The 26,610-nt window shown below is 39.2% G+C and overlaps 2 protein-coding genes across 3 annotated transcripts in view; both read left to right on the top strand.

Annotated features, from left to right (window-relative positions):
- Nucleotides 1-2,827: 2,827 nt before the first annotated feature.
- Nucleotides 2,828-9,633, top strand: GCG (glucagon). Its single transcript, XM_009087932.4, has 6 exons — nt 2,828-2,930; nt 3,311-3,472; nt 4,330-4,383; nt 5,938-6,075; nt 8,163-8,306; nt 9,294-9,633. Exons 1-6 carry the CDS (start codon nt 2,833-2,835, stop codon nt 9,316-9,318), a joined length of 621 nt encoding a protein of 206 aa, XP_009086180.1. The 5' UTR covers nt 2,828-2,832; the 3' UTR covers nt 9,319-9,633.
- A 4,713-nt stretch (nt 9,634-14,346) lies between these two features.
- DPP4 (dipeptidyl peptidase 4) overlaps nt 14,347-26,610 on the top strand; it is a 74,296-nt gene continuing 62,032 nt past the window's right edge. Inside the window, exons 1-8 of one of the 2 annotated variants that reach the window (XM_018911470.3) lie at nt 14,347-14,603; nt 14,696-14,780; nt 22,034-22,123; nt 22,693-22,787; nt 22,910-22,984; nt 24,921-24,973; nt 25,076-25,148; nt 26,317-26,437. In XM_018911470.3, coding sequence (XP_018767015.2) covers nt 14,598-14,603; nt 14,696-14,780; nt 22,034-22,123; nt 22,693-22,787; nt 22,910-22,984; nt 24,921-24,973; nt 25,076-25,148; nt 26,317-26,437 — 598 coding nt within the window. In that variant the 5' untranslated portion in view covers nt 14,347-14,597. The remainder of the gene's footprint in view (nt 14,604-14,695; nt 14,781-22,033; nt 22,124-22,692; nt 22,788-22,909; nt 22,985-24,920; nt 24,974-25,075; nt 25,149-26,316; nt 26,438-26,610) is intronic. The other variant, XM_018911469.3, reaches the window with a different exon arrangement.

Below are 26,610 nucleotides of genomic sequence, written 5' to 3'. Positions count from 1 at the left end.
ACATAGATACAAAAAATCTACTACATCTGTAGTAGAATATATTAGAAAACTAGAAAAATCAGGTTGTTCAAGGAAATAATATTCAAATAATATCTGATGAAGATTTGAGAGGTATATTTGTTACATATTTCTGGTGTTTCAAACTGAGATGTCTTAATTTTTTTCATTTTCAATCAGAGAGATATGAAAATATTTTCGTTAGTCTAATATACATAGGAATAAAACTTTTCTGTGTGAGATTAGCTTTAGTTTTCCTGCACCTTGACAATAGGTTTCCATGGTTTTTAGCAGGGTCTACTGGTAACCTAAATAACTTACAGCAAATAAAACCTTTTTTCTGATTGAGAAATTAATTGATTAGCCAGCATAAACTAAGAAAATATTGTTTTTCTGATCATCTCTTTTTCTCTATAAGACATGTCTATATTATCAAAAATAAAATTACAATTTCTTCTTTTGAAACTGTATCCTGTTTAACTTGTCAAGAACTTCTGTTGCTGGTTTAACTTACCAATAGCAAATACTAAATGTTGAAAAAGCAAAACTGATGCTATTTTTTTAAAAGAACATATTTGGCAGAAAGCTAATAGTTTTTGGAAAAGCTTATTTTATTAATAAGGATTCTCAACAAATTATAAATTTCAAAAACTGCATTTGAAATACATATGTCTTTTTTAATAATCTCACAGTTTTGATTCTGAAAAATTTAGAAAGCAGCTGAAAATGCATTTAAGTTTAATCTTAATACTTAAGGAATAAAGTAGCCAGTGGGACTGTTCACATCTGAAAGTTCTATGGGCCTGAGACATTAGAGTTAGAGCCAAGATAAACTGAAATTCTCTTTTTACTGACTACAGTGACTTTGAAATATTTTTAATAACTTTTATATAAAAAGAAATGCTTTTGGTGTTGGCTATTTCATTCCACCTCAGTGACTTGGGTTTATGGCTAATCTGGCTCACAGTTTAATAAAGCTACAGACAGCTGTAAACTAGGGCTATTCAGCAGGGGAAATTTACTTCTGTATGCTGTAATAGCCAGACTTTATCTGGAGTCCAAGCCCAAGTTAACTCATTTACAGCTGTACCAGCTACCAGAGGGGTCAATCAAACCATTTTGAAATGACCACAACAGAGTCATTTCCAGAGAACAGGCAGAGCTTTTGTTCCCTTGCTAGAAGCCTATGAAATGGGAAACTATGCATTCCTTGGGATCAACATTGGATGTCAGTGTTGCACCACCAAATGACAGCTCCCAGTGAAACACTGAAAGCAGTTCAGCACCACAGTTAGGTTTTAATGAGACTGACTCCATGACCACTGTGGTATATGTTGGTGCTGTAGCAGGGTATGTTCCAGTGAAGGGTTTAACTCCTCTACACCAGGACACTGCACAAGGCAGAATGAACAGACACGGATGAAAAAATAACTAACGCTGGCTGGTGGGGAGAGGAAAACTGGCTCCATTGCTTAATAGTAAAATCCATCAGAAAATATCAGAGCTACACATTTCTTTTCCTGAGCTTGACCAATATTTCACAAAGATTTTGATTGCCCCAAGTATTTTGATACCAATACTGAGGTATTCTAGTAAAATATTCATATTATTCAGTAAGATTCTCTTAAAAACCAGGCCTCACAAAGTACCAGTCCAATAGATTCTTCCTAACCATTGGTTAAATGCCTGCCAACAGTCAAGCTTTGCATCTCCAACTATAAGTTATTTTAAAACAGATGGAAGAAACAGGTTTCAAAAAAAAATCTGCTATGAAGGGGCAGACTACAGGGGCAGAGTAGAAGTCCTACAGCAGTAAGATTTTTGATGCAGGAGATCACCTTTTCAGAGGTGTTCATAGAGCCCCCTCATTTGCATGGCTCAGTGCAGAGCCAAGTCTCAATCTCAGAATGGAGCAATCTGTACCTTCACTACACATCATTCCTTCATCATTTTCTAAGACTTCCTCCAGCCCATAGTATATTTAAATTCAGCCTCTTGTGACAAGGCATTAAAATAGAGAAGATACATATTTTCACTCAGCCTGCCTTATTTTATAAATCAGTAAGCAGTATTAATCAGCTTCAGTAAGTAATTCCTGCAGTGGAGCCACAAGAATAGGGTACAAATTACATTTATTGGGGAGGGTGTTTTGTGACTGGGGCTTATTTTGCTACCACTTTGCTTCAAGGCACTCCTGTGTCCTATCTCCCTTTGTTTTCCAGACTGTGTCATAAACGTCCATAGGAAAATGCCATGGATGGCAGAAGGGATTTTTCAAATCCACAAGTATTAGCCCAAGTACATAATGAAATTATTTCCAATGACGTTTTGCTGATGTGAACTCATTGCAACTCCTGTGAGAAAGAGTGATGGGGAGCTGCTAATGTGACAGTATTCTTGACAAAGATTTGCTTTGTTTTTTCTCTAGTGAATGACCTGGGAAAAGAAATCACAGCCACATCCCTACCCCCAGTTTTGCAATAGAACAGTATCACAGATCTAGAGTTTGCCATCAGCAGAACCCAGAGAAAAGGAGAGAACAGACCTTTATCCTCACATTGCAAAAGACAGTGAGGATGCAGAGCTCTCAGCTCTCCTTGCATTCTAGAATACAGACTAGAGCTGAAAGACTGGAGCAGAGACTCCATCTTCTGAATGCCCACCCAAGTCTCTGAAATGTCATCCACTGGACATGAATCCCATCCCAGAAGGCTCTTTATGTCTAATCTTCATGTTTAGATCAGCACTAACAATGTCTCTTTTCAGTGTAATTGATTCAGACATATGCAAACATTATAACTTCTCTTCGTTGTTTTATTTCCGTTTTGACAGGCAATGAAAATGAAAAGCATTTGTTTTGTTGCTGGTCTCCTTTTAATAATAGTTCAAGGCAGCTGGCAAAATCCTCTTCAGGATACAGAGGAGAAATCAAGGTAAATTCTTCAGACCAAACTTTTACAAATACTTGGTGTGAACTTTGTTTTCTTACACTTTGAAGCCAAACATACTATAATTTAAGGACCCCTTTATGCAGTACTTGATCTACCATTGAAATCAACTGGGTTTTTAATATTGCAAAGCTTAGCACAGGAATTTGGGGTATGGAAACAGTGGCTCCTTATTTATCCAAGAAGACTGCAATTGGGCAGTGTCCAACCTGCTATACAGATTCCTTTCACCACACACTACTGAACAATATGCCACTTGCTCCCACATTGTGGGAGTAAAAAATAGTGCTGCTAAAAGAAAAAGCAATGCACCTGTAGATTGTAGTGCAACCACTGCAGATTAACAAGGTCTGACCTTTTGACAGATCATTCAAAGCTTCCCATTCTGAGCCACTAGAGGAGTCCAGACAGCTGAATGAAGTGAAACGTCACTCACAAGGCACATTCACCAGTGATTACACCAAGTACCTGGACACCAGACGAGCTCAGGACTTTGTGCAGTGGTTAATGAGCACTAAAAGAAATGGGTAAGCATTTTGGTCACATTGATACAGAAACAGCCAAGAGTCTAGCCAATTCAGTTTCTTGGTATCAGCTTCCCACCCCAGACCATGGATAAACCTCAAATAAGTAAAGTACTTGAGGAAAATTTGTGTATACAATCAGAGAATCATTTAGTTTGGAAAGGACCTCTAAAATCAAGTCCAGCCATTAACAGAATATTATTATATTATTAGAAATGAGAACCATACAAAATCAATCAAAAGGATTTGGCTAAATCAAAGTGTAGTATCTGATATGCCACCTAACAAAACTGTCTCAGCCTCTTTGAGGCAGATTTTCTCAGTGAATCAAGTTCAATACAAGTAAGAGATATAAATATAATGTACAATTCTTGGCCATTAGGCCTCAACAAAACTTTCCTATCTATGGATACTCTGATCCTGTTCATTTGTGAAGAGGCAGCTGAAGTGTAGGTTTTGTTGACCACTGGATAATTTACCAGTATCATCACTATAAATTTGCACGGTTTTTTTCAAATTGACTTTGATTAAACTCAAGCTAGCAAGCTGGGAGCAAGAATAAAGTACAAGTGTGTCAGTCTTGTGTTCTAGAGAAAATCTGTCCCAAAAGAATCCAGAAATATCCAGAAGAATGTATTATTTTAATGCTTTTAAATCTTTGTGGAAGTCTTTAAAGTACAAAGTAACAACTTCTACACATTGTGCTAATTTTAATTCATATGTCTGAAACATAATGAATATAATATTCATCTGTGAGTCATGGGGATTTACTATAACATTCAAATAATAACAATAAAGCTTATGCAGGCTTTGCAGTGTACTGGTAATAATGATCTAATGATTGTGCAATTTCACTACAGCCAACAAGCACAGGAGGACAAAGAAAATAACAAAGTCCCTGACCAGCTCTCAAGGTATTCTATTTGTCACAACTTGTCATTTGAAACCAGTTTGAGTCCATTTTCAGTCAAACAAGAGAACAACCAGTGCTCTTTGAAATATTATCACAATCAATCAAATATCAATCAAATACATTATTCCCTTGCTTTTTACAAGGAAATAGGATAAATCTCTGTGTAATTTATTCCTGCACTTGTGTTCTACAGCTGTAGATGCAAGGAATGCAACAGGATGAGAATAGGTTTTAGGAAACCCCATTTTAAGTAATCAAGGAGAGTAGAGAATTACATAAAAAGAAAAACTTGGTATAGAGAAAGACTGAAGAAAAAAAAATAAACAAAAACAACCACATTATGTTGAAGAACAAAAAACCATTGAGAAGATTAGTGAAAGGAAGGTGGCCAGGATAATTTGCAGAGAGCTGATTAAACATGATGCAATGTTCAGCCCTCAGCACTCAGTCCCATGTTTCATAAACCACTTATTACAGAAAGGAGAAGACCTGCTAAAGGCCAGAATTCTGTTTCTTGATTGTGGTTTTGGGAAAGGGTTAGAGAGATTGGAAATTTTAAATAGATAAAGGAGAAACTGAGTAAGTGTTTTTGCAAAACAGGTTAAAATACCTCTATGAATTCTTTCTCTTCTCAGAAAATCCACAAAGGATAGCCCAGATCACAAAGACCCTTACATTCACATTGTCAACATTAATAACAAATTTGTAATAATGTTTCCACTTCATTGAAACAGCATATCTAAAAAAAAAAAAAAATTAACATTTCATTAAAAATGTTCCAAACAACTCTAGTTAGCATGCTGATGAAAAGTGCAGATGGTACTAAATTAGGAGGAATGGTGACATCCCAAGAAGAAAAAATAATAGAAAAAGCTAGATTTGGGCAGAAATTAGCAAATTTTTAAGCAGAAATGCTAGGGAATTTATTCATGGAAAATATTCCATATTTTCCATGAATAAAAAAGCTGTTTGCTTTCCCAAGAGACACTGTAACATAATTTTGTGTTATATCAGAGAAAGGACCACAATGAGGTGTAGGGAGAGAGAAGAGAATGCCTTTAATAAGATGGAGTTGATTAGGCTTGAAAGTTTTCCAAGATTATGACTTGGTCAGAGTGATGATTTAAAAGGTGTCCATAAAACAACTCAAAATGTAAATTAGAAAGGAATTAAGTCTAAATAGTTTGGCTCAGAAATAATGAAGGTAAAGGTAGGGGCAGCATTTAACAAGGGCAACAAAAAGCATGTCTCTATAATACAGTACAGTTTCTAGCTCATATGTAATTGGTAAGACCATTCCAATACAGCTGCTATTGCTTCCCACAGCTGAAGTGAGTTGTTCAGAAGCAGTTCAGGAATCTCTGCACAAAACTGTATTGCATAGTACAGGCAGTACCTTCAGAACTGGAATCTAACAATAAAAAACATGTCAGGATCAATTTGAGGCGCACAAAGAAGCGCTCTCTCCTACAGAAACACTAGTCTGGGATATGGGAAATTGCAATCAGTAAAGACTGTTATAGAGTTAAATCCTGTGGTGCTGCTCTCCTTCCAGCAACGCCATCTCCAAGCGCCACGCCGAGTTGGAGCGCCACGCCGAGGGCACCTACACCAGTGACATCACCTCCTACCTGGAGGGCCAGGCTGCCAAGGAGTTCATCGCTTGGCTAGTCAACGGGCGAGGAAGAAGAGAGTAAGAATCCACCCATTCCTCTTCCTAAATTTCGCCTGGTGTTTGGGTTAGAAATCATCTCTGATGAAACTTTGATGTGTTTTTGATCATTCTTGCTGTACTTCATCTCTTTCTTTTGTATTAGAAGATATTCTGTTGGTGATTGACTACCAGTTTACATTATCAAGGTCAAATACAGATTCAAACCTGTTCAGTATGCTGTTACACTCTAAAAGGTCAAGTTTTATTTAAGGTCAACACATCTAAAACTAAACCAGACCTTCTTCTAACTACGACCCTTCACATAACATTGCTTACAGTCTCCTTAACTGTCATTGAGATTATTCAGTGTCCTCTTGAATCGCTTTCTCTTTTATTCCTTTTACAGTCCATCTTTTCCTCTGCAGTATTTCCAAGATTAAATTTTTACCAGTGTCACCAGGTGTACCCTGTGTGCTGATGATCGTTCCCAGCAGTAACTAATAACTTCTTTTCCTCTCCCCATGCTTCTCAGAGTCTCCCCAAGCTGCTGCTGCCATAACAACTATCATTTGCTGCATCTTATCTTCCTTTTTAAGATGCCTCTGATTTTTTTGCCATGGTTTGCAGTTCCCTTAATACGAAGCTCCACTAATGGTTTTGCCTGCCTATGATTTCTTTAATTTCTGCCTTGTTCTCCACACACTCACTGCAGATTTCTCAATCCTATCCACTTCAAGTACTCCCTCATGACTTTACATCTTTTGTCATGATGGTCTTACACTTAGAATGTCATTGGCTCCAGTCTCCTGCAGGCATCTTCTGCTCATCTATTTCCAGCTCTGTATGGGTAGGAGCTACACCATGCAGCTGGCACTCCCCACCTTTCAACTGTTCTGTACTTATTTGTGCCTTTAGACTGTAAGATCTTTGGGGCAGGGATTTCAGTTCATCCTCTGATTAAATATTCTACCAGCTGTAAAGTATTATGTAAGTCTCTCACTTTACATAAAAATAATAATAATAAATAATAATAAAATACAATCTGTAAGACAAGATTGTGTGTTGTAGTTAAGGAAGACTAAATAGGAAAAAGTAAGTTTTGTAAATATTGACAGAGTTAAATAAATTAGGTCAGCTGTACAGAGCAGGAAAAAGCTGGCTCCTCTTCCTAGTTATGTTCAGACATCCACTTGTTTTTCTGTCTTGTTTTTCATGAGCAGAAATAGAGAATTTCTGTATCCATTTGAGAGCAATACAACCTCAACTGAACTTAGAAACCTAGATGGGCAATTAATTGTAGACAACCCTTCTGCTTTCCAATATTTGGCACTATTTGTGGTTGAACTTGTATCTAGCCTTCCTTGGAATGAACCAGTCTGCCTGTCATTGGATCCAGGACCCAGGGTGCTTCAGCATCAGCCCACCCTGATGAAATCCATCAAAATCTTCTTATATTTGATGGGATGACACAAGAGAGGAAAGTTTTCCAAATCAAACTCTGGCTTTGACAAACTGGTTTTCCAGCAGTCAAAAAAAGAATGGAAAAAGAATCAGGATCTGATTCCAAGTATAAAATGCAACATTCTACTATTTAACCTCAAACAAGCACATAGGTTTTATACAGGTACTTTAAGTGAGCTATTTCAGCCACTCTTCTGGGAAAAAAAAATTGCTGCCCTTAATAATTCTTATTAAGAATAAGAATTCTTAGGTAATATGATTTTAAGTAAATGAATAGGCCTTATGTCCAAACACAAAAATGTATGAAAATTTGACTGTAATGTTTTAGTAGTGGTATTTCTTAAATAACAATTCTCAGTAAATGTACTGGTGCCTAGTATACATGGCATAGACACTGCAGACTGAGATATATTTTTGCATGTATGGCTTTTTCAAAGCTGCTGGAGAGGAGTTTAGGCTCACTGGAAGGAAGGGCTGTGTGTTTTGGAAATAATGCCTGAAAAGCTGTTCTGGCACGCATCATACTGAGCCCTAACACCAGGCTCAACCCTTAACTCCTTCAAATGACAGGGAATGTGCAGTGCATTAGAACCCTGTAATAAAGCCCTTCTAAATGGTTTGTTTGTTTTGATCTGCACAGTGTTGATAATTTCTTACCTTTGAAGTTTCCCAGAAAATGCTCTTGTGGCTGAAGAAATGGGTCGAAGACACGCAGATGGCACTTTCACAAGTGATATCAACAAAGTCCTTGATGACATGGCTGCCAAAGAGTTCCTAAAATGGCTAATTAACACAAAAGTTACCCAAAGGTGCCTGAATTTTATACTATTCTTAACATACTGATATTTTAAATGCATTTGTCACACCTGGGGAAAATACTACTAATTTTTCTCTTAGCTATTGATATCTCTGTAGTATATTGCAAACTTTGTAACAGACAGATGAAGTAGGATAAGATACTAAATGGAACTCATTCCAAATATTATTTGAACTTTTATCAGTGGTGGACCTCTTTAATATTTTCCTATTTAACTTGAAAGTAATTCTGCCACTGAATGTTACCAGAAGGTCTTATTAAATTACTGAGAGATAAAACTTTGCTTTGCATGGACATTATAAAATCATAAATATTTATTGGTAAAATTACACCAAATTGGTTATTCTTTAAAGGCTGTGCTTTAAAACACTGCCTTAATCTGTGGTTTGTCATTAGGGAGCAGTGCTGTACTCTGAGCTCCTGACAGGTGAGTGTCTGGGGGCCCTGCTTTGGTTTGCCTGTATGTGGGCAAAGCAGCATTCTCTACATGAGAGCTGTGAACAGGTTAATATTTGGGAATTATTTGTTCAAATTAACAAAGCATTTCAAAAAGTAATTAAATGCCAACACAAGACACGTGTGAGTGGCCAGAATTTTTTTGACATGTTAGATATCCTATTTGCATTATTAAAGCACCCAAAAAGACCAGTTGATTTTGGAAATCTGAAACAAAATTAACAAAAAATTTAGAAGGTGTAGTTAAAATAGTTTTTATTAACATGTTACTATTTTTATGCTTGTAGTTCAGCACTGAAACAAACAAGTTATGAAAAGAATCTATTAGAAACTACTAAAATGCTTTTCCTTTAGGAATAATTGTTTTCAATCTGTTATTAGAGAAAGGCATTGAGAGGTCTGTGAAACTAACATCTGCTCACTCTTAAACAGAAAAAATATGTTCCACACATATTTCATAAATCTTGAGAGACATAGAATACTTCCTAATTGCTGCTGCTTTTTTTTCTTTTTTTTCCCCCAGAGACCTTTTGGAAGAATACCAGTAAAAATGAAGAATAAAATGGGATAAATGAAGATCTTCATTTCATCAACTGCCAGTTATTAAGAGATTCTGAAATCTGTATTCTGTCATTTACATTTGTTGTAACAAAGCTATGTCACCTTGCATGCCAGGAAATAATTGTACTATAGTTTAGTGTTGCCAAAGGTTTATATATGGAAAACCTGTTGTCTAAGGGATGGTTTTCTTAGCTTTAAGACTGTGGAAGTTCTATAACTTCATGTTTTGCATTTATTAGGACTAAAGTAACTCCATTTATATTTAAGGATAAAATTATTTTTCTAAAAAATTTACTTCTATACACAAATTATTCAATTACCAATTATATGTGTTATTCATAAGGGGCTGGCAGTTACAAATGCCTGAGAAGTGAATATCCCTCTTAAAACCTTTGTTATAAAAAGGCTAAGCTTTAAAGGGTATTAAATTATAGCCTTAAATAAATTTTTTTCAAGCTTCTTTTCTGTTGATTTCTTATTGTGTATATGCCATGTTCTTTTTTGCTCTACATTTCATTTTATTCTAATATTTTAGTGTCTCTGAGATCTTAGAAGTCGTTTGTTTGGAATGATAAATTCAGCACTGTTTGGTCGCATTTTCTGTGCAATAATTCCCAGAAAAGAGCTGTGAGATCTCTGAACTATCTGTAAGATCATGTAAGATGAAGCTAGAGGGGGAACATGACTGAAAGGACAATTATTCTTCATTAGCATAAATTCTGGCTCAGAACAGGAGGACAGCTTTGGAAAATGTTCAGTGCAATATCCTCCAGAAGTGTGGAAACTGCCCCAGAACTCCTTCAAATTTTGTAAGATTGCCAAGCCAAGCCAAGGCCCTCTAATCTGTATTAAATTCCTTCCTTCCTTCCTTCCTTCTTCCTCTGAGGATCACTTTTATGGGCAGCTGCTTCCTACTTCCAATGACTAGCCAAAGCCCCTTTTCTTCTCTTGCTATGTTAGCAATACACATGGGATCTATATTGAAATGTCCTGAAGGGCAAGTGCTTTAAGAGAAATCCAGTGGTCTTAACAAGTCTCTAGAAGAAGTTGATATGAAACAGGACCATTGTGGAATCAGAATTAGTACCCATAATTTTGTTAGGAATAAAATTTTTATGGGAATAAGTTTTTTTAAAAGCATCTGAAACTTCCACTTATAGTCTAAAAGTTCTGGGAAAATATTAGATCATTCTTCCAAAGTGCTATAGGAATGAGTGTTCTGTAATTTCAGATCAGAACAGATCATACCCAATTTGGCATCTTGATCAGCTTCTTGGCAACAACAGAAAGCTGTTCTAACATCCCAACTTTAAATAATTTAAACTCAATAGAATCTTGCACTAAAAAAATAAAAAATCATAACATCCAAAATGCCATTGGAAACAGGAAAAGAAAAAGGACAAAAAGGTGGATGCTCTGTATACATACTATTTGTTTATTTAATCCCATTTGTACCCAGTGGTTTGGGTCCAAGTGGAACTGGAAAAGATTCAGTTATACATAGCTGGATACATATGGTCCAGGATAAAATGGTACAAGGTAACTCTTCTGTTCCCACAGACTGAACCAATGCCTTTGAAATGTTTTATTTCACTTGGTCCAGGATGTTTTGGTGTTCTGAAGGACAGGACTCCTCAGCTACAAATCCATTTTTCCACAGTGTCTGTCACCAGGGATTTTGAGCCCCTCCTGGTGATGGCTTTGTAAGATGTGAAAATACTGGGCTTTCCACACTTTTACAAATAATATGCTTTAGGAACAGAAGGATATAGATTATTTTCTCAAGTTAATGCAGCTTGTCTGGAACACAACAAAAATATTTAACCTCTAATTTTCTAAGTCCCATTCTAGAGCATGAATCAAAAGTAACCCTTTCTTCACAAGTGAGACAAGCTGAGCTTTTAATCAGAAATATCAAACACACGTTTCCCCTCAACAGGACTAGGATTTACATATCCTGGAATCACAGAGCAAGTCTATATGGCATCAGTGATAAGGTATCCCCTGGATATTTCTCACACATGCTACATGAAATTCAGTGAAGAGTATAAATACAGGGGAAAATAAGTCACAATCTCTTTCTCTTTACTACAATAGCTGGAGTCCTCTGTGAATTGCACACGTGCTCCTTGAACTTCCAGGCGGCCTCATATTCAAAAGTGTCTCCACTGTATTTTATTTATACTCTAACCATTCAACCGTGCTCAAAGGACATGTAAGAATCTGTAGTTCCCAGGATAATAATTTTCTAAAGAAAACATACAAACTTGAAAGAGCTGACAGCTGCTACTAACCACATTGAAATTGATGTCCCAGTGACATAATCACATAAAACAGGGATTTTTCTTTCTTCATTTACAGTTAACACTCTCTTCACAATCCTCTCAAATAGAACCAATGCAAAGATGTGCTACAAAACTGTCAATGCCATTTCAACTTCAAATGCAAAGAAAAAATAAAACTCCACTATTCAATGGAACCACTGAATCCCTACAAAACTTTATCCAGCCCCTATTTTGTCTCCCACAACAGCACATTGAGAAATCTGGAATACATCATTGTACCTGTAAAATAAACTGTACACATATTAGTCACTATTTTTTTATTCTGCAGAGAGCTTAAGTTTTCCATTTTAGCAGTTTGACTTTTCCAAATATTTCTGGATGAAAGGCTCAAATATATAAACAGATGTCTAACAAAGTCTGGAGTTTTACTGGGCTGGAAGTCTGAGGAAGACATTGCATCTGGCAGGTCCCCCCACTGTTTGGGAGGCCAGCCTCAGGCTGAAAGCAACATTTTCATTCTTTCCTATTCAGCAGCTCTTTGCAATCATGTAACTTCTTTATGAATACCACTGTGTTCAACACACAATATGAAGCTACAGCTTCTCAAATTTCATCACGTAGCAGCCACTGCTGGAAAGTCATTTTTTTAATTTCTTGGCATGGTGCTAATACATATCTGATTACAAAAGAACACCACAGTATAAAGTAATATTTAGCATGAAGAACTTTTTTAAGTCTCAGGCTATCACAAAAGACAATCTGACCAAGAACCAGAAGCACAACCAAACAATATTTTTTTTTTTGATCATGGGTGTTTTGATCAGTCAGGAGGAACTTGAGATTTTTTTCAAGTTGTAGAGCATCACTGTTAGGAACCACTACAATTCAATGGAAAACATATTCTGCTTTACTGTCTGTTACTGAATCCCTCAGGTGGTTCTACCAACAGATTTGGGTCCTGTGCATCCCTCTGGCATGACCAGAGTCAGAGGCACTGTAGGTTACTAAAAATTTGATCTAGACATAGGAACCCAGATTTCCAAAGGCTCCTAAATTTATGTTCCCACAGAAACCAGCAGTAGCCAGCCATATGCATTGACTGGCTACTGTCAATGCTACTGGCTACTGCTCCTTTTTCCTCCTTGGAATTCACCACTGAGAAACTTTAAATCATGGTAGATAATCTCTCCAAATATTACTAAACTGCAGCTTGGCTATGAAAACCTACAAAACATTCAGGTACATTTTTTCACAAGTCTGACATAATTTGACTGTGCTGTATTTTGAGACACTGTGATGATCACTACTTAAATCTTTAGGGGGGAAGAAAGCACAGACTGGCTGATTCCTACTGTGATTCCTACTCACTAGGAAAAGGAAAATTCACCCTGGGGTGAGGAATGGTGGTGTTTTGTTTTCCTTTTTGATGGTTGATAAGACAAACAGATGCACAGTATACCAGACTGATATTTAAGTGGAGCTGTAAGGCATTCTGAAACATTGGTCATGCATCTTTCAGCATATAATGAGATGCTGCTTTGAAAAGCAATGTAAAACACTGCTTGTTCACTGTGATTTTACTTTATAGGAGTGGCCTTATCTACTCAGAGGCTAGTGATTAGCAAGCTGTGAACTTGCAGCAGGTTGGATGCTGCATGGTAAATATAGACTGTGCTACCTGGAACCACTGTCAGGGCACATTATTGACCCTCCCAAGGTAACCCAACACAGCCAGCACAGCATTAATTTGTAACTAGTACCAGCTGCTACCTTCAAGGAGCATGGTGTACAACAATGAGCAAGAGCATGTTGGTACCTAGGTGAAGGCTGTTAGCCCCCAGACAGACACATCCTTAATGTTTGTCAACACTTTGGTTATACTAAAGGGACTTTTTTATCACACAAAGCTATTATCCCACTTCCAGACACTTCCACTGCCCACTTCCAGTTTGCTTAAGAAACAGCAGTCAAATATTAAATGCTGTGCTCAGTCTGCAGAAGTAGAACGAAGGAGCAAGCAGCATAACCTTTCTGAAAGCTTTGACAAGTTCTTTGAAGGCAAGAATAAGAACATTTGCTATTTCCCTTGACTTGAGATCCTGCTTCAGCAGATCACATTCTTTTTCTGTTACATTTCTCAACTCGTAAAATACCTGCATCTGTCTCTGGTAGCTACTGGAGTTCTGCAATTAGAGGAGGAAAATCTAGAATGGATAAAACAAAAAGCACGACTTACAATTATTTTTTGGAGGCTAGAGCTCTTAAAATAATTTAGAAACTCAGTTTTTTTAATAACTGGTAAGACACAGCTTTTTAAACAATCAAAAGCTTTGCAGTGTTGATCTGCGGGTTATTCTGTCTTTTCCCACAATTTGTCCTACTTTCTCAGCACATCCTCAAAACTCTCCTTGGAAAGGGAATTGTTTTATGTCATAAACAAGGTCATCTTCACCACTAAATTTTAAACTTTTATCCTGTACTTCCATTTTCTGGTCTTAATTTAAAGACCCACTTAGCAGACTTACACATCTACCTCCAGCACCAAAAAACTATAAATATAAGCCCTTCCTGCAATTTTACCCGGTTTTTTATGACTTGACTGCCAGAAAAAGAAGTTCAAAAAGCAGAAACTTAACAAGAAACGCTGGTGTAATCAAAACAGTGGGAGTCTTCCACCAGCGTCTGAAGGCATTTCACTTCTGGGCCGCTATCTGGTTTCCGGCAGAAATCCCCGCGCTGTCCCAAGTCTCTCCTCCGCCGCGCACAGCTGCGTCCCCGCTCCGCCGGGCTGCGAGCCGACGGAGAAATCGCCGCTCAAACCGCGAAGCCAGCAAAGAGCCGGGCGCTTGCACAACCCCCGGCACCTGCCGCTCCCCAGGCAGCCGCCCCCAGCCCCCGCCCAGGCGCCGCTCCCGAGCAGAGCCCCGCGGTCGGTGCGGGGGCTGTAGAGGCGCAGCGCGCTCGGCTCCGCCCGCTCCGCGATGCCGGTGGGTGCGGGCACGGGCACGGGCACGGGCACGGCGGGCGGCAGTGCGGGCACGGCCTGCGCCGCCGGCCGCTGACCGGACTTCTCTTGCAGAGCTTCCTGAAGTGGCTGCTGGGGATCCTGGGGGTCGCCGTGGTTGTCGTGGCCATCACCGTGCCCCTGGTGCTGCTCACCCGCCGTAAGTGCGGGGAGCGGGGAGCGGGGCGGGCGGCGCGCTGCGGCTGCGGGGAAAGTTCCGCGGAAAGTTTCTGCCTCAGGGAACGGGGTCTGGGAAACTGGGAGCCACGGCCCTCTCACCAGAGAGGGTGGGGGGCGCGGGGACAATTAAAAAGTCTCTCTTTTTCTTGTTTGCCTTGATAATAATTAGAAGCATTGTCGTTTTCACTATTTTCTGTTCTTATTGTCGCCAAAGGCTCTCGAACCAGCAGTAAACTGCGAATTACTAATTTTTTTAGAGAGTATTGAAAAGATTATATTCCTTCTTATTTGCTCTGTTTGCACAACTTTTGTTAACACCGTTGAGTGAAATGATATAAAGAGCACGGTTACAGAGGTCAGAAAAGTACAGAAAGGTTCTGAATGAGTTTTTGGACTCTGACCAGTTAGCACTTTGCAGGTCGTCCGTGTAGCTCTGGATGTTAATGTGAAACAGCATTAAATCCTGAGCAAGCAGTGCATTGCTCTCAGCTGGTAGGACAGAGCTGCCCTCGGTTTGTGTTCTTGTGATTAACAGCTGAGCAGTCGTGATATGTACAGCCAGCACAACACACTCTAAGGGAGGGTTTTCTAGACTAGACCTAGGTCCGAGAAGTGCACCCCAAAAAAAGTGAAGATGTGCAAGTGGATCTAGACAATGTGCTCGGAAATTGCTTCTGCCTGCACAGAGTTGGGGGGTTTTGTTGAGTCGGTTAAAGAGGTGGAGCTTGTGTCACCAGTGCTCCTGTGGCATAATTTACATTAAACTGTTTTGCAGTTCAGCTCTATTAATATTAATGTCAGTATCACAGTCATTCAGAACTGGATTTTCAAAGTCCAGATATCTGAGTTACATGCCTTCTAGGCTGAAACTTCAATCGGTGGATGCTGTGTCTATTTTCTCTTATTTTTGGGCAGCTTTTTGCCACTTATCTCAAAAAAAAGCAGATTTTTGAGGTGACAAAAAATACTCTGAATTTCACAAGTGGGGAAGAGCAAGAGAAAGGGTCTTGATAACTTATCAGATGGATGTGTGCAGGCACAACACCTAGTGAAATAATTCAGTATGCAGGCCTGAACTCTGCTGAAGAGTTCGTACTTGTCTATCTTGATGCCAATGCTATGTCTTACTGTAAATAAAGTGGGTTTTCTCCTTTCATGAATTGTAGCATAGGAGTTCTTTTCCTCTAGAAGTGGCTGCAATTCAAGATCAGTCATTCAGTTACATAGTAAATTAATTTTACTTCAAAGAGGCATTTCTGTTCTACGACACACAGAATACCACCATGCTGTCAGCCTTGGCTGGTGTCCTTTGGTTGTAAAAGTGTAGAACAGTGTGTCAGACTTCTTACTGTTGGTTCAAATTAAGGCATACAGAACACACCAAGGTAGTTCATTAAGTCCCTCTGGGTAAAATAAGGATTGGAATGGAGTGGTCCCAGTTCAAAAACTTGAATTCCTGTCTCTTCACAAATCAGGACAGCAGTAACATCTGAACAACCGTGACCATTGTAGTTTGGGAACTGCAGAGTTCTTTTGAATTTTTGACTGAAGGGTGCTAAACAGATGTTTTCTGTTAGCTGAGAGTGTACAGGTGGTGTGCTCATAAAGTAGTCATTTACATGTTAGAGCAATTAATCACTAGATTGATTATAAGGCTTTTGTGAACAACCACAGGACATGAGTCCTAGGGATGCCTCTTGGGCCATGCAGGTGATTGAGTACAAAATGAAAAGTGGTAAAACTGCTTTGGGAAGGATCAGCTCATGTGACTGTGACTATGTGGAATCAAAGTCTGCTCTGATAAAAATCCCTGTAATTGCAGTCAAATAGTTTTCATTTCATCCCAATGGTTCAAGCATTGTACAGGGAGTGAATACAACAGTTATTGATATAAACAGATAATTTTGAGTTTGAATTTCTTACCTTTGGTCTTCAGCTGCTTTCCCTGCCATGCTTCTCAACGTATTTTCATTCATAAGCTTAGTATTCATGCAGCATATAATTAGTTTGATAAGTGGTCTCCAGTGCAGTGAAAGGTAGTGGAATTTTGCCTTTCCATCAGAGTTCTGGCCTGTTGGCTGGCATGTAGGCCTTGCAAGAAGAACAACTGCTTCTTTTCTTGCAGACACTTAGCATGGGCAACTAGTGAGGACTTAAATTTGTGGAGTGATTTCCTAATTTGAGGTGCAGCCATTTACCTGGAGGGTCTGCTGCCAGAACTCTGTACAAAATTCTATATTTCATTTAGACCCACTGCCTAATTTGACACTTCATTTTATATTTAATAACCACGTGGGACTACTTTCATCAAACAGTTTAATTTCAAAGCAGCGTTGGGGCTTGTATTTGAAGTCTGTTGATCAAAGCATTGTTGTGCTTTGAGGAGCTATCCAACAGGTGACTACAGCAACAAGTTGTTACCCTTAAAGCATGAGCATTTTATAAAAAAAAATATTTGGGCTGTTTGTTCATGATTCACCAATTTGCTTACACTTCTCACAGTTTGGTTTTTTTCTTCTATAACCTTCCATGCAAAAGGCAGGTTGAAACATCCCATGTCTGTGTATACCTTTACCTCTGTTCTGCCTGCAGGTCTTGGCAGGAACACCAGGAGTGGGAGGATGAGCAGCCAATGGTGGGAGCAGCAAGGAGACAGTGCAGTATTTGCTATTGTTCTCTGCCATGAGCAAGGCATAGACAGCCTTAGAGAGAGGTTCCATACAGCTGTCTGTCCTCAAAGCAGGTTTCTTCACTCAGGTGTGATTCTCTAAGGGTGAGATAGTCACTGAATGAGAAGCTTTTGTGCTCTTTTGATAGAAATGTGCCTAGGAGAGACTGGAAGAGCCCAGCAGGTCTTGGGGAAGGTAATGGCCTTGAGGTGCCTGAGTGTTCTGTGTGAGTCTGAAAAGACAGGGAATGGTCGTGTTTTCCTGCTACATGTCCTTGACTTCTGAAACTGTCATTTAACTCAGTTATCTACCCTAATTCAAATGTTGAGTAATATAATATAAAACTCCATTATCAACAATAGATTGCTATCTATGGAACACCTCTGCTGTTATTTCCTTGCTTTGCATGAGATGGGGTAAATTTGAGAGAGATTCCAGAGAAGTTAATGATTAAATCCCTCCAGGGAAGTCTCTGCAGCCCCATGCAGTGGCTTTTGTATGAACTGCCCCAGGAGGTGTCACAGCACTCACATTTGGTTGTGATCTCTTCTGAATGTCCAGTATCAGCTCCTGGGTATTGGATGGAGTTCTGGATTAAGTGAGCCTTTGGCCTGAGCCAGCAAAGTAGTTTTTACCAACTTCTTTTTTTTTTTTTTTTTTTTTTTTCTGGAAATCAGATCTCTAACTGCCACATAGTAACTGGGGGCTATCATGTACAGGAGGGGGGAAGAGTTGGAGTACTCTTTGGAGTACATTGGAAGAGAGATGGGGAAACAGCAGATTTGGAAAAATTAGCCTAAAATGTCTCTTACTTTTCTGACCACTGAATCAGCCAGGATTCCCTTGCATCTCTCCCACTGCTCCTAAATTGCATGCTTTGAGCAAATTCTATTTCACATCAGTTGTCTTTCCTGGCTTTTATTTCTCTTGCTTTCCTTTTCATTACAAATATTATTACTATTATTAGGAGTATTGTATTTAGTTTTACTTCAATCATTAACTGTTCTTATCTTAACCTATGGGTTTATCTTTTCCTGATTCTCTTCCCCATCTCCGCTGAGGGCGAGGGAGGAAGGAAGCGAGTGGTACTTAGTTGCCAGCTGGGGTTAAACAATGTCAATACCTCACACCTACAGAAACCAACTCAATTTTTCTCTTGAGAGAGGGTGGCATATTATTAGGAAATGCCAAAATCCAAACAGAATTGTTTATCAACTTTGTGTGAGTCCTACTTATGTGAATGGTTAAGAGAGTTCTTTGCAGAAGGAATTACTCACGGTTTTACTGTGGTAACAGGGGTATTATGGTGTAACTATTTCTAGGATATCATTATGACAGTGGAAATTCATATGTACTGTCAGGAGTCAGACCAGGGTAGAGATGAATCATAGACTCATTAAGATTGGGAAAATCTTCAAGATCATCAAGTCCAACCTTTGACTGAACACCACTTTATCAACTAAACCATAGCACAACCTGTCATCTCTTAAACATTTGCAGGGATGGTGATTCCACCACTTTCCTGGGCATTCCTTTCCAATGCTTAACCACCCTTTCACTGAAAAACTTCTTCCTGATGTCCAGCCTGAACCTTCTCTGGCACAGCTTCAGGCTATTTCCTCTTGTCCAGTCACTATCTGCCTGGGAGAAGAGCCTGCCCCCCACCTGCTACAGCCTCCTCTCAGGTAGTTGTAGAAAGCAATGCCATTCCTGAGCCTCCTCTTCTCCAGGCTGAACACTCCCAGCTCCCAAAGCCACCCTCACGGGACTTGTACTACAGACCCATCACCAGTTTCATTCCCCATCTCTGGACACATTCCAGCACCTCCAGGGCTCTCTTGAGTTGAGGGGCCCAGAACTGGACAGAGCACTCGAGGTGTGGCCTCACCTGTGCCAAGTACGAGGCGACAATCACAGCCCTGCTCCTGCTGGCCACTTTATTCCAGACACAGCCCAGGATGCCTTTGGCCTTTTGGCCACCTGGGCACACACTGGCTCATGTTCAGCCTGGTGGTGACAGCACCCCCAGGTCCTTTTCTGCTGGGCAGCTTTCCAGCCACTCTGCCCAGCCTGTGGTGCTTCCTGGGGTTGTAAGCCAGGTGTAGGATCTGGCACTTGCCCATTGATCCAGCCTGTCCAGATCCCTCTGCAGAGCCCTCCAGCAGAGCAACACTCCTGCCCAACTTGGTGTTGTCTGTGAACTTAATGAGCATGAACTCAATCTCCTCATCCAAAGCATTGATAAAGATTATTAAACAGAACTGGCCCCAGTACTGAGCACTGGAAGCTAGTCATTTGGAGTTTAGAAGAATAAGTCTGTATGTGAATTGTTGAAAAAGAAAAATAACATGGAAGTGCAGTCTCTCTGAGGAACCTAATAGTGAAAGAAGAAGTTTTGCTAAAATATAAACATCCATTGACCTGTATGCCATCTTCAAAGCCAATAAAAGGCTCTTGAATGTCAGGAATTACTTTATCTGGTCAAAATAAACCTGTTCTTTTCAAATGGAATCTGAACAATAAGAACCAAAGTTTGGAATTCGATGTATGTTGAGTATCTTTGGTCAGAGGCACAAAGTGGATAAGTAAGAATATACTGGTAATGGCCTACCTTGTAGACTAAGAAAATGCTTCAACTAGAACTTCTCTGACTGTACCCTTACAGCTTGGCGTGTGTTTTCATATTCAGATACTATGTGGAAGGTGTTGACAGAAAATGAAATTTTAATTTTATACATAGCCAACAAATCTTAATAGTGTCCTGATTTTTAGTAATGAGACCTTAGCAAAATATGTATGTCACCAGGGAGAAAAACATTCATCAGTTTGGAAAAATCCCTAAACCTGTTCATCAGCCACCTGTCTTGTATTGCTTCTCCTCTTCCAAGAGAGAGTTTGTTGCTTTCTGAAGCCCCTCTGATTGAAAATGACACTTTCTCGATTAGGAAGAAGTCATATTCCCAACTAGACAACTGTGTATGAATATTAAATACCCACTTGTTCATAATCCATCAAATTAAATATTCAGTTAAATAAATAACCTGAGAAATTAATATTCTCACAGAAACTTCAAGAGCAATAAATCCAGCCTAGTAAATTTTTTTAAAGAGTCACATTTCAAATGGAATTGAGGAAGCATTTTTTAACCTTTTCTGAGCATTTTAGGCTAAAATCATTGTTTGTTACCTCTCTTGCAGGGGTAGTTGTACAGTCTGTGCTGTATATATATGGTTATCTTATTGCTGGGAAATAAGAGTAAAGCTGAAATAGCTGATATAAAGTCTTCATGTGCTGTTCCAGATGTCATGGGTATCCTACCTGCAGAAAGAGAACCTGCAAACTCTGTTTGAGGTGTTTTTCTGTGTGTGTTTGTCCCCAAGGACTTTGCTGCCTTTTTCTTCATCGGCATAAGGAAAGTGAAGGCAGTGTGTTAGAAGGTGTCCAAAAGACTGGGGCCCCAAAATTGGTGGGGCAGGTTAGCACCTTGGTTGGTCAGTCACCACACCTGTACTTGAATGTTTTTATTGGTCACTTCTATTCCAGTCTTTTTGATTTAGCCAGTTGAAATTAAAATTCCTTCCCTTCTGGACCCTGTAGGTAAAATCATATATGCAGGTAGATGAAGGTAGATTTTAGGTTTCCATTAAAAAAAAAAGTCAGGGAGGATGCAGGGAGAGAGTTGCACACCTGAATTTAAAATCTGTAGTGTTTGTTTTCAGAGGAAAAGAATCAGAAAGACTCACAGACTGAGTTGTTGTTGTTGTTACTACTTGTCATTCTTTGGAAAAAGTAGCTTGGGCACTGCAAGCAGTAAGAAAGAAATACTTTACATAGAAGCTGACTGCAGCTGAAGTTGATGACCAAACTCATCAGCTTAACTAGATTTAAAGTTTCAGTTGGTCTTTTCAGACTAAGCCAGTTACTTGGCTTTAATTTTCCAGTCAAAATTGTAATGCTAACATAAACGTTAAGATACCTTGGTGAAAATCACATCAAAAGAGGGATAAATATTTAATCAGTTATTTAATCATAATTTTATCAGGAAGTTTTTGTTAATTGTTTTTTTTTTAATCAGACCTTTCCTGAATATTTTACTGCTTTTCAGATTTTTAGGGTTTTTTTATTTGAGGCATTTCTGAAATTTGAGCTTAAGGATAAGCAAATTATTCACAATTGCAACTATTAGCAACTGGGGCTTTGCAGTGAACTTCCTAGAGTGAGCATGGGGAGAAAGGCACAAAGATCACTTCTTTTCAGCTTTTGAGGAGTACATGTTTGCTGAGGTAAGAGAGCCAGAGGTCTTTGGTAATTTTTTTCACTGTCAAAAAGGTATTTTCAGTTCCATGAGTTTGTTGGTGACCTTGCTGGCGCTCCTTTATTTTATGCTTGCTGAATTTACCTTGCAATAAAGTTTTATTGCCTTCCCACTGCTACTACTTCAGAGACAGTTAGCTAAAACACTTTAATAACCAGCAACAAAAATCCTCTTTGTAGCCAAGGAAAGAAGCTGGGGGGGAACAATTTGCAGCAACATCAGAATCTCTCTTCTGTCTGTTTCTTTCAGAAGAGACCTCTTCAGGAAAGACATACACTCTGCAGAATTACTTGAACAATGACTATAAGTACAAATCACATAATTTGGAGTGGATTTCAGGTAATTCATTTCTATATAGAACCTGAATGTCAAGAAAATGTACTATCTTCAGCAATGTACCACCTGCAGCCACCTCATGCTGTAGTGACTACTGTATTCTGAAAAAAAAGCCAAATTATTTCATTGTGCCATTATAAAACAGCACGGAGCTCAAAGGGTTGATTCCTTGGTTCCCTTAGAAACATCCTCACGTTCATGGCAAGTGATATTCTCCTACTGCTAGGAGCATACTTACTCCTGTGCCTTAGGGTAGAAGCATGCTGCCCTCTGAGGTGTGTCAGCCTCCTGTGCTTTGGGCTGCCACAGAACAGGGAGATGCAGGTTGCTTTTCCTTCTGAGTATGCCTGGTGCCCAAAGGAAAGAAATGCTAGGAGGTGGGTGCTGTGGGCTCCACCACTATGTTTTGTGAACATTCTTGTGCTATAAGCCTTCTTGCATTATAGAATCAGGAAACACAGCATTGAGCAGATTTTTGGGATTCATTTCCTGCTTAAAAGCATAAAGGGCAAATAGAAGTAACTGGTGAGCATTTTACTTACTTTTTGTTGTCATCTCTCTTGTGCTTCCAGGAAATCAGTATCTTCACAAAACAGATAATGGGGACATCCTGTGTGTCAGTGCTGGCAACGAAACATTCTCAGTAATCCTGGCAAATACAACTTTAGTATGTTGACTTACATGTAATATATGCAGACATTGGGAAAGGTATTGGATTTCATGTTTTGTACTGCATAGGCTTTGGAATCAGTGCTTAACGTGTTTCTTTTGCCCTCCCTTTGTTGACAGGATAAGTACCAGGCAAGCACTGTTGCATTGTCTCCTGACCTAAAGTTTGCTCTTCTGCAATACAGCTATACAAAGGTACAAGTGCACTTTACAGCTGAGGATGAAACTGAAAAATAAAGGTGTGGGAACAAATGAGAGGCTGAGAAAACATGAGGAAAATGCAGGAGGATGGATGAATGTGATGAATGTAAGGGAACAGTCAAGCTGAGCAGGCAGGAGGAGAAGAGACTGGTATTATCTGTGAGCTTGGCAGAAGAGAGTTGACTGCCCAAGGACAAAAAGCATGGGGATAAAAAGTGGATGTAGAGTTACTGCAAGGAGAACAAGGCTGGATGGTTTATCTGGGAAGACAGCCTAGGAGAGTAGATAGGCATGGCTGTCCCAGGAGTTGTGTGGGTAAGGAGAAGTGATGAGTAGATATGCTGGTATACATCTGCTTGTATATGTATGCTATATATATATGTGTGGTTGTTACATTGTGGTGGTAGGAGGCAAGAGTTTAAAACTGAGGTGAATGAAAATCTGCATGTGCTTCAAAGAAGGCTTGTGCTTGGAGTGGGCTTGTGTGTCCCTGTTGTCTCCTGTCAGCAAGCACATGAAGAGCCTGCAGCAGAATGCCTCATCCTGGCACGGTGCTGAACCGTGCAACAAAGGTCGGCCCACATTTGTGCCAGGTGGCATGAAAACCTGGCTCTGTGTGCCAGCTGAGAAGCCTAATGGTGGTGAGCATTTGCTGTGCAGTTTGTGCACTGAGAAACAGCTGACTTTGCTGTTCTTTCCTTTTTCTAGAGAGGTGCCTGTTCTGTCTGTAAAAAGATCAATGCTGACTTGTGCAGTGCACAAATGCTTGAGCACAGTGTCACTGAGCTCTGCCTACGTGTCCTGGCCTTGCAGTCCCAGAGTGGTTCTTGAACTGTGCCAGATTCAGTCTGTGCACTCAGTCATCAATTGTTTTCAGTTTTAGTTTCCATGCTGGACCCTCCTAAGCCTCCTGGGTTTTGTTTTTCTGAATTGTTCAGAATTATTTGGGTCTTCACTACATCATTAGAAGCCACAAAATGCCTAGTATTTTACCAGCCACCCTACACATCCCCTCTACTTGTAATTTATTGATCTGTAGTATTTTATTTGTTGCATTCATTAGAGTTAATTTTGTTTTAATACTGAAGCAAGATATTTTAACCTTTATATAACAGTGTGATTGAAATTTCTGTTATTATTAATCTTTATTGCAAAGGAAGAGAGTAACAAAATGAATCATGAGGATGTAGACACTTGTTATGCAATAGCCATCTGGCTGAGTAGTACTAAGTTGTTGGTTTATATCTTCATACAAATATCCAAGCACCCTCTTAGAAGGGAGCATCATTGCAGCATGTCAGTGATGTGGGCTGAATCAAACCTCTCCAGCCCCACATAGTGAACATGTTTAAATGTCTGTGCATTATCATCATCATCTTTCTCTCTGTTAAGTGCCCAAAGAGCGATACAGATTTCAAGAGGCAGATTCCTCAAAAAAGGATTTTATTTCTGTGACAATATGAATGGGAATAGGTCACCCTGATACTAGAGGAGCTGCTGCAGAGATACTGCTGGCACTTGTGAGAACTACTATAAAATAAGATGCCAAGTTAAATAATACAGCATGAAAATTGAGACAGAAAACAGCAAATGAGCCAGTGAAGCACGAGGAGGAGGGTGAACTGCACACTGATGATTGTCTGCCATGTAGCTACAAGGGTCTCTGAAAATCTGCAGCACCTCTGGCATCTGTAGCTCTGTCCTTAATCAGTCAATGGCCTCAGTCATAGTAGTTAAATGATGACCCCAGAAGAGTGGAAATTCTTTAGTCTTTCCTTAAACCTGGTAGGGATCTGTTACCCTTGAATGTTCATTGTGTTCTCTCTATCTTAATAAAAATCCCAAGGAGAACTTCAGGGGTAATTCAAGCTGCAAGAGATGTGAAACCTGATGAATTTATTTTCTTACTATTAAAATAATTCTTTTGCAGTTGTGGAGGCATTCCTTTACAGCTTCGTATCACATCTATAATTTCAGTAGCAGGTCAGTAATTTTTGCACATAAAATGTATTTTTAACATTCATTTTGCACTAAAGTGTCATTTCACTGATTTCTCTTGGCTGCCTTTTGTTTTTGTTTTTCCAGTTCTATCTTAGATGATGGACTACTACCTAATGATACACAGTATATATCCTGGTCACCTGTTGGTCATAAGCTGGTTAGTAAAGAAAAATAAAACTTTATATAGAGTCATTTTCATACCCATGACATGGAAACTCATGTTGTATGTACCCTTGAGGTTTTGGTACTTTCCTGCTGCTAGGTAAAGTAGCTGAACTAGTTTCAAAATTGACTACTGTAGCTGGAAAGGCTCCAGAGTTCCTCTGTGTGTTTTCTTTTGTTCTTTGATAAAAATGCATTCCTGAAAGTAACTAGTGGCCCCAGCAGTCATGAAATAAACAAATGCACAGGAACTTTGTGTTTTTACTGTTGCAGACAGTAGCTCATCCCTTTCAAAGACAGCAGCATTACAACTGTCTATTTAATCATCACTGTGTGATTTTTATCTTCTAATTACACAAAAATTGATGAAGTTTTACTTGATGGGGGCATGTAATGGGATTAGAGGTTTAAAATCTGTCTTGTACTCTTTCCCACTGTTGTTTTCTTCCTCCTCTCCTCTTCAGTCCATGTCAATGGTTCCAACCACCACATTTGCAAGGCTTGTGCCTTCCTTGCCTTGTGCTTTGGACTGCCACAGGAGAATGTGGTGTTCATTTCTTCTTATTGCTTAGGAAATTTGTATGTCAATTATAAAGACCAGCAACTGAAGCAAAGGAAGATGAAAAGAGTTTCTGCATCTTGGAGCAAAGCTCTGGAATAAAACTGTGTTGTTCATTTATTGGAGATGAGAAGCAGGGGTGATTAGAGAGGCAGCAGGTGCCAAAAACTGGAGTTCTGAGTGCCACTGAAGAAAGGTACCATCTTTGCAGAGCTATTGGCAGCACTGAGACCCCAGTGAATGTTTTACCAAAGCCCTGGTAGTTTTCTTTGAACGACAAATCAGTGGAAAACAACTCCTTATGAAGGAAAATAAGTTTGTGTTTGGGAGAAAATAAATGGCAGGATTTGGGATTTTCAAAATTCGATACAGTAGTCATGTCACTTTTCATATTTGATTTGGTTTTTTGCATCTTGGCCTGAAGTTTTATTGCTCACCCTGATTTGTATTAGTAATTCAAAGTTTGTTAAGTATCAAGGCTGTTTGGTGAAATGCAGCTTTTAAAGATTATTTTTTTGTCATCTGTTGTAAATTGCCCAGTAGATGAAATAAAGAAAGGAAGATTTACTGTAACTGTAATTGTTATCACAATGTTGTTTTGCAGGCATATGTTTGGAATAATAATGTTTATGTGAAAGTTTCACCAACAGCAGAAGCTGTGCAAATCACTAAAGATGGAGAAGAAAATAAAATTTTCAATGGAATACCAGACTGGGTTTATGAAGGTAACTACATCAAGCAAGTTTTACTTTCCATTATTGTGTGAAAACTTTGGTTTATTGCAATTGTTATCTCATTCCTTACCACTGAAAAATTCAAATTAATCAAACTCTGTATTTTAAAAGAAACATGCATCCTTATCCGGGCTTAATACCTGGCTAGTGTGAGGATCCAAGAA

Source organism: Serinus canaria, chromosome 7, assembly GCF_022539315.1.
Source record: "Serinus canaria isolate serCan28SL12 chromosome 7, serCan2020, whole genome shotgun sequence".
In the NCBI taxonomy this organism is placed as follows: domain Eukaryota; kingdom Metazoa; phylum Chordata; class Aves; order Passeriformes; family Fringillidae; genus Serinus; species Serinus canaria.
This window is presented reverse-complemented; position numbering and strand designations above follow the sequence as displayed.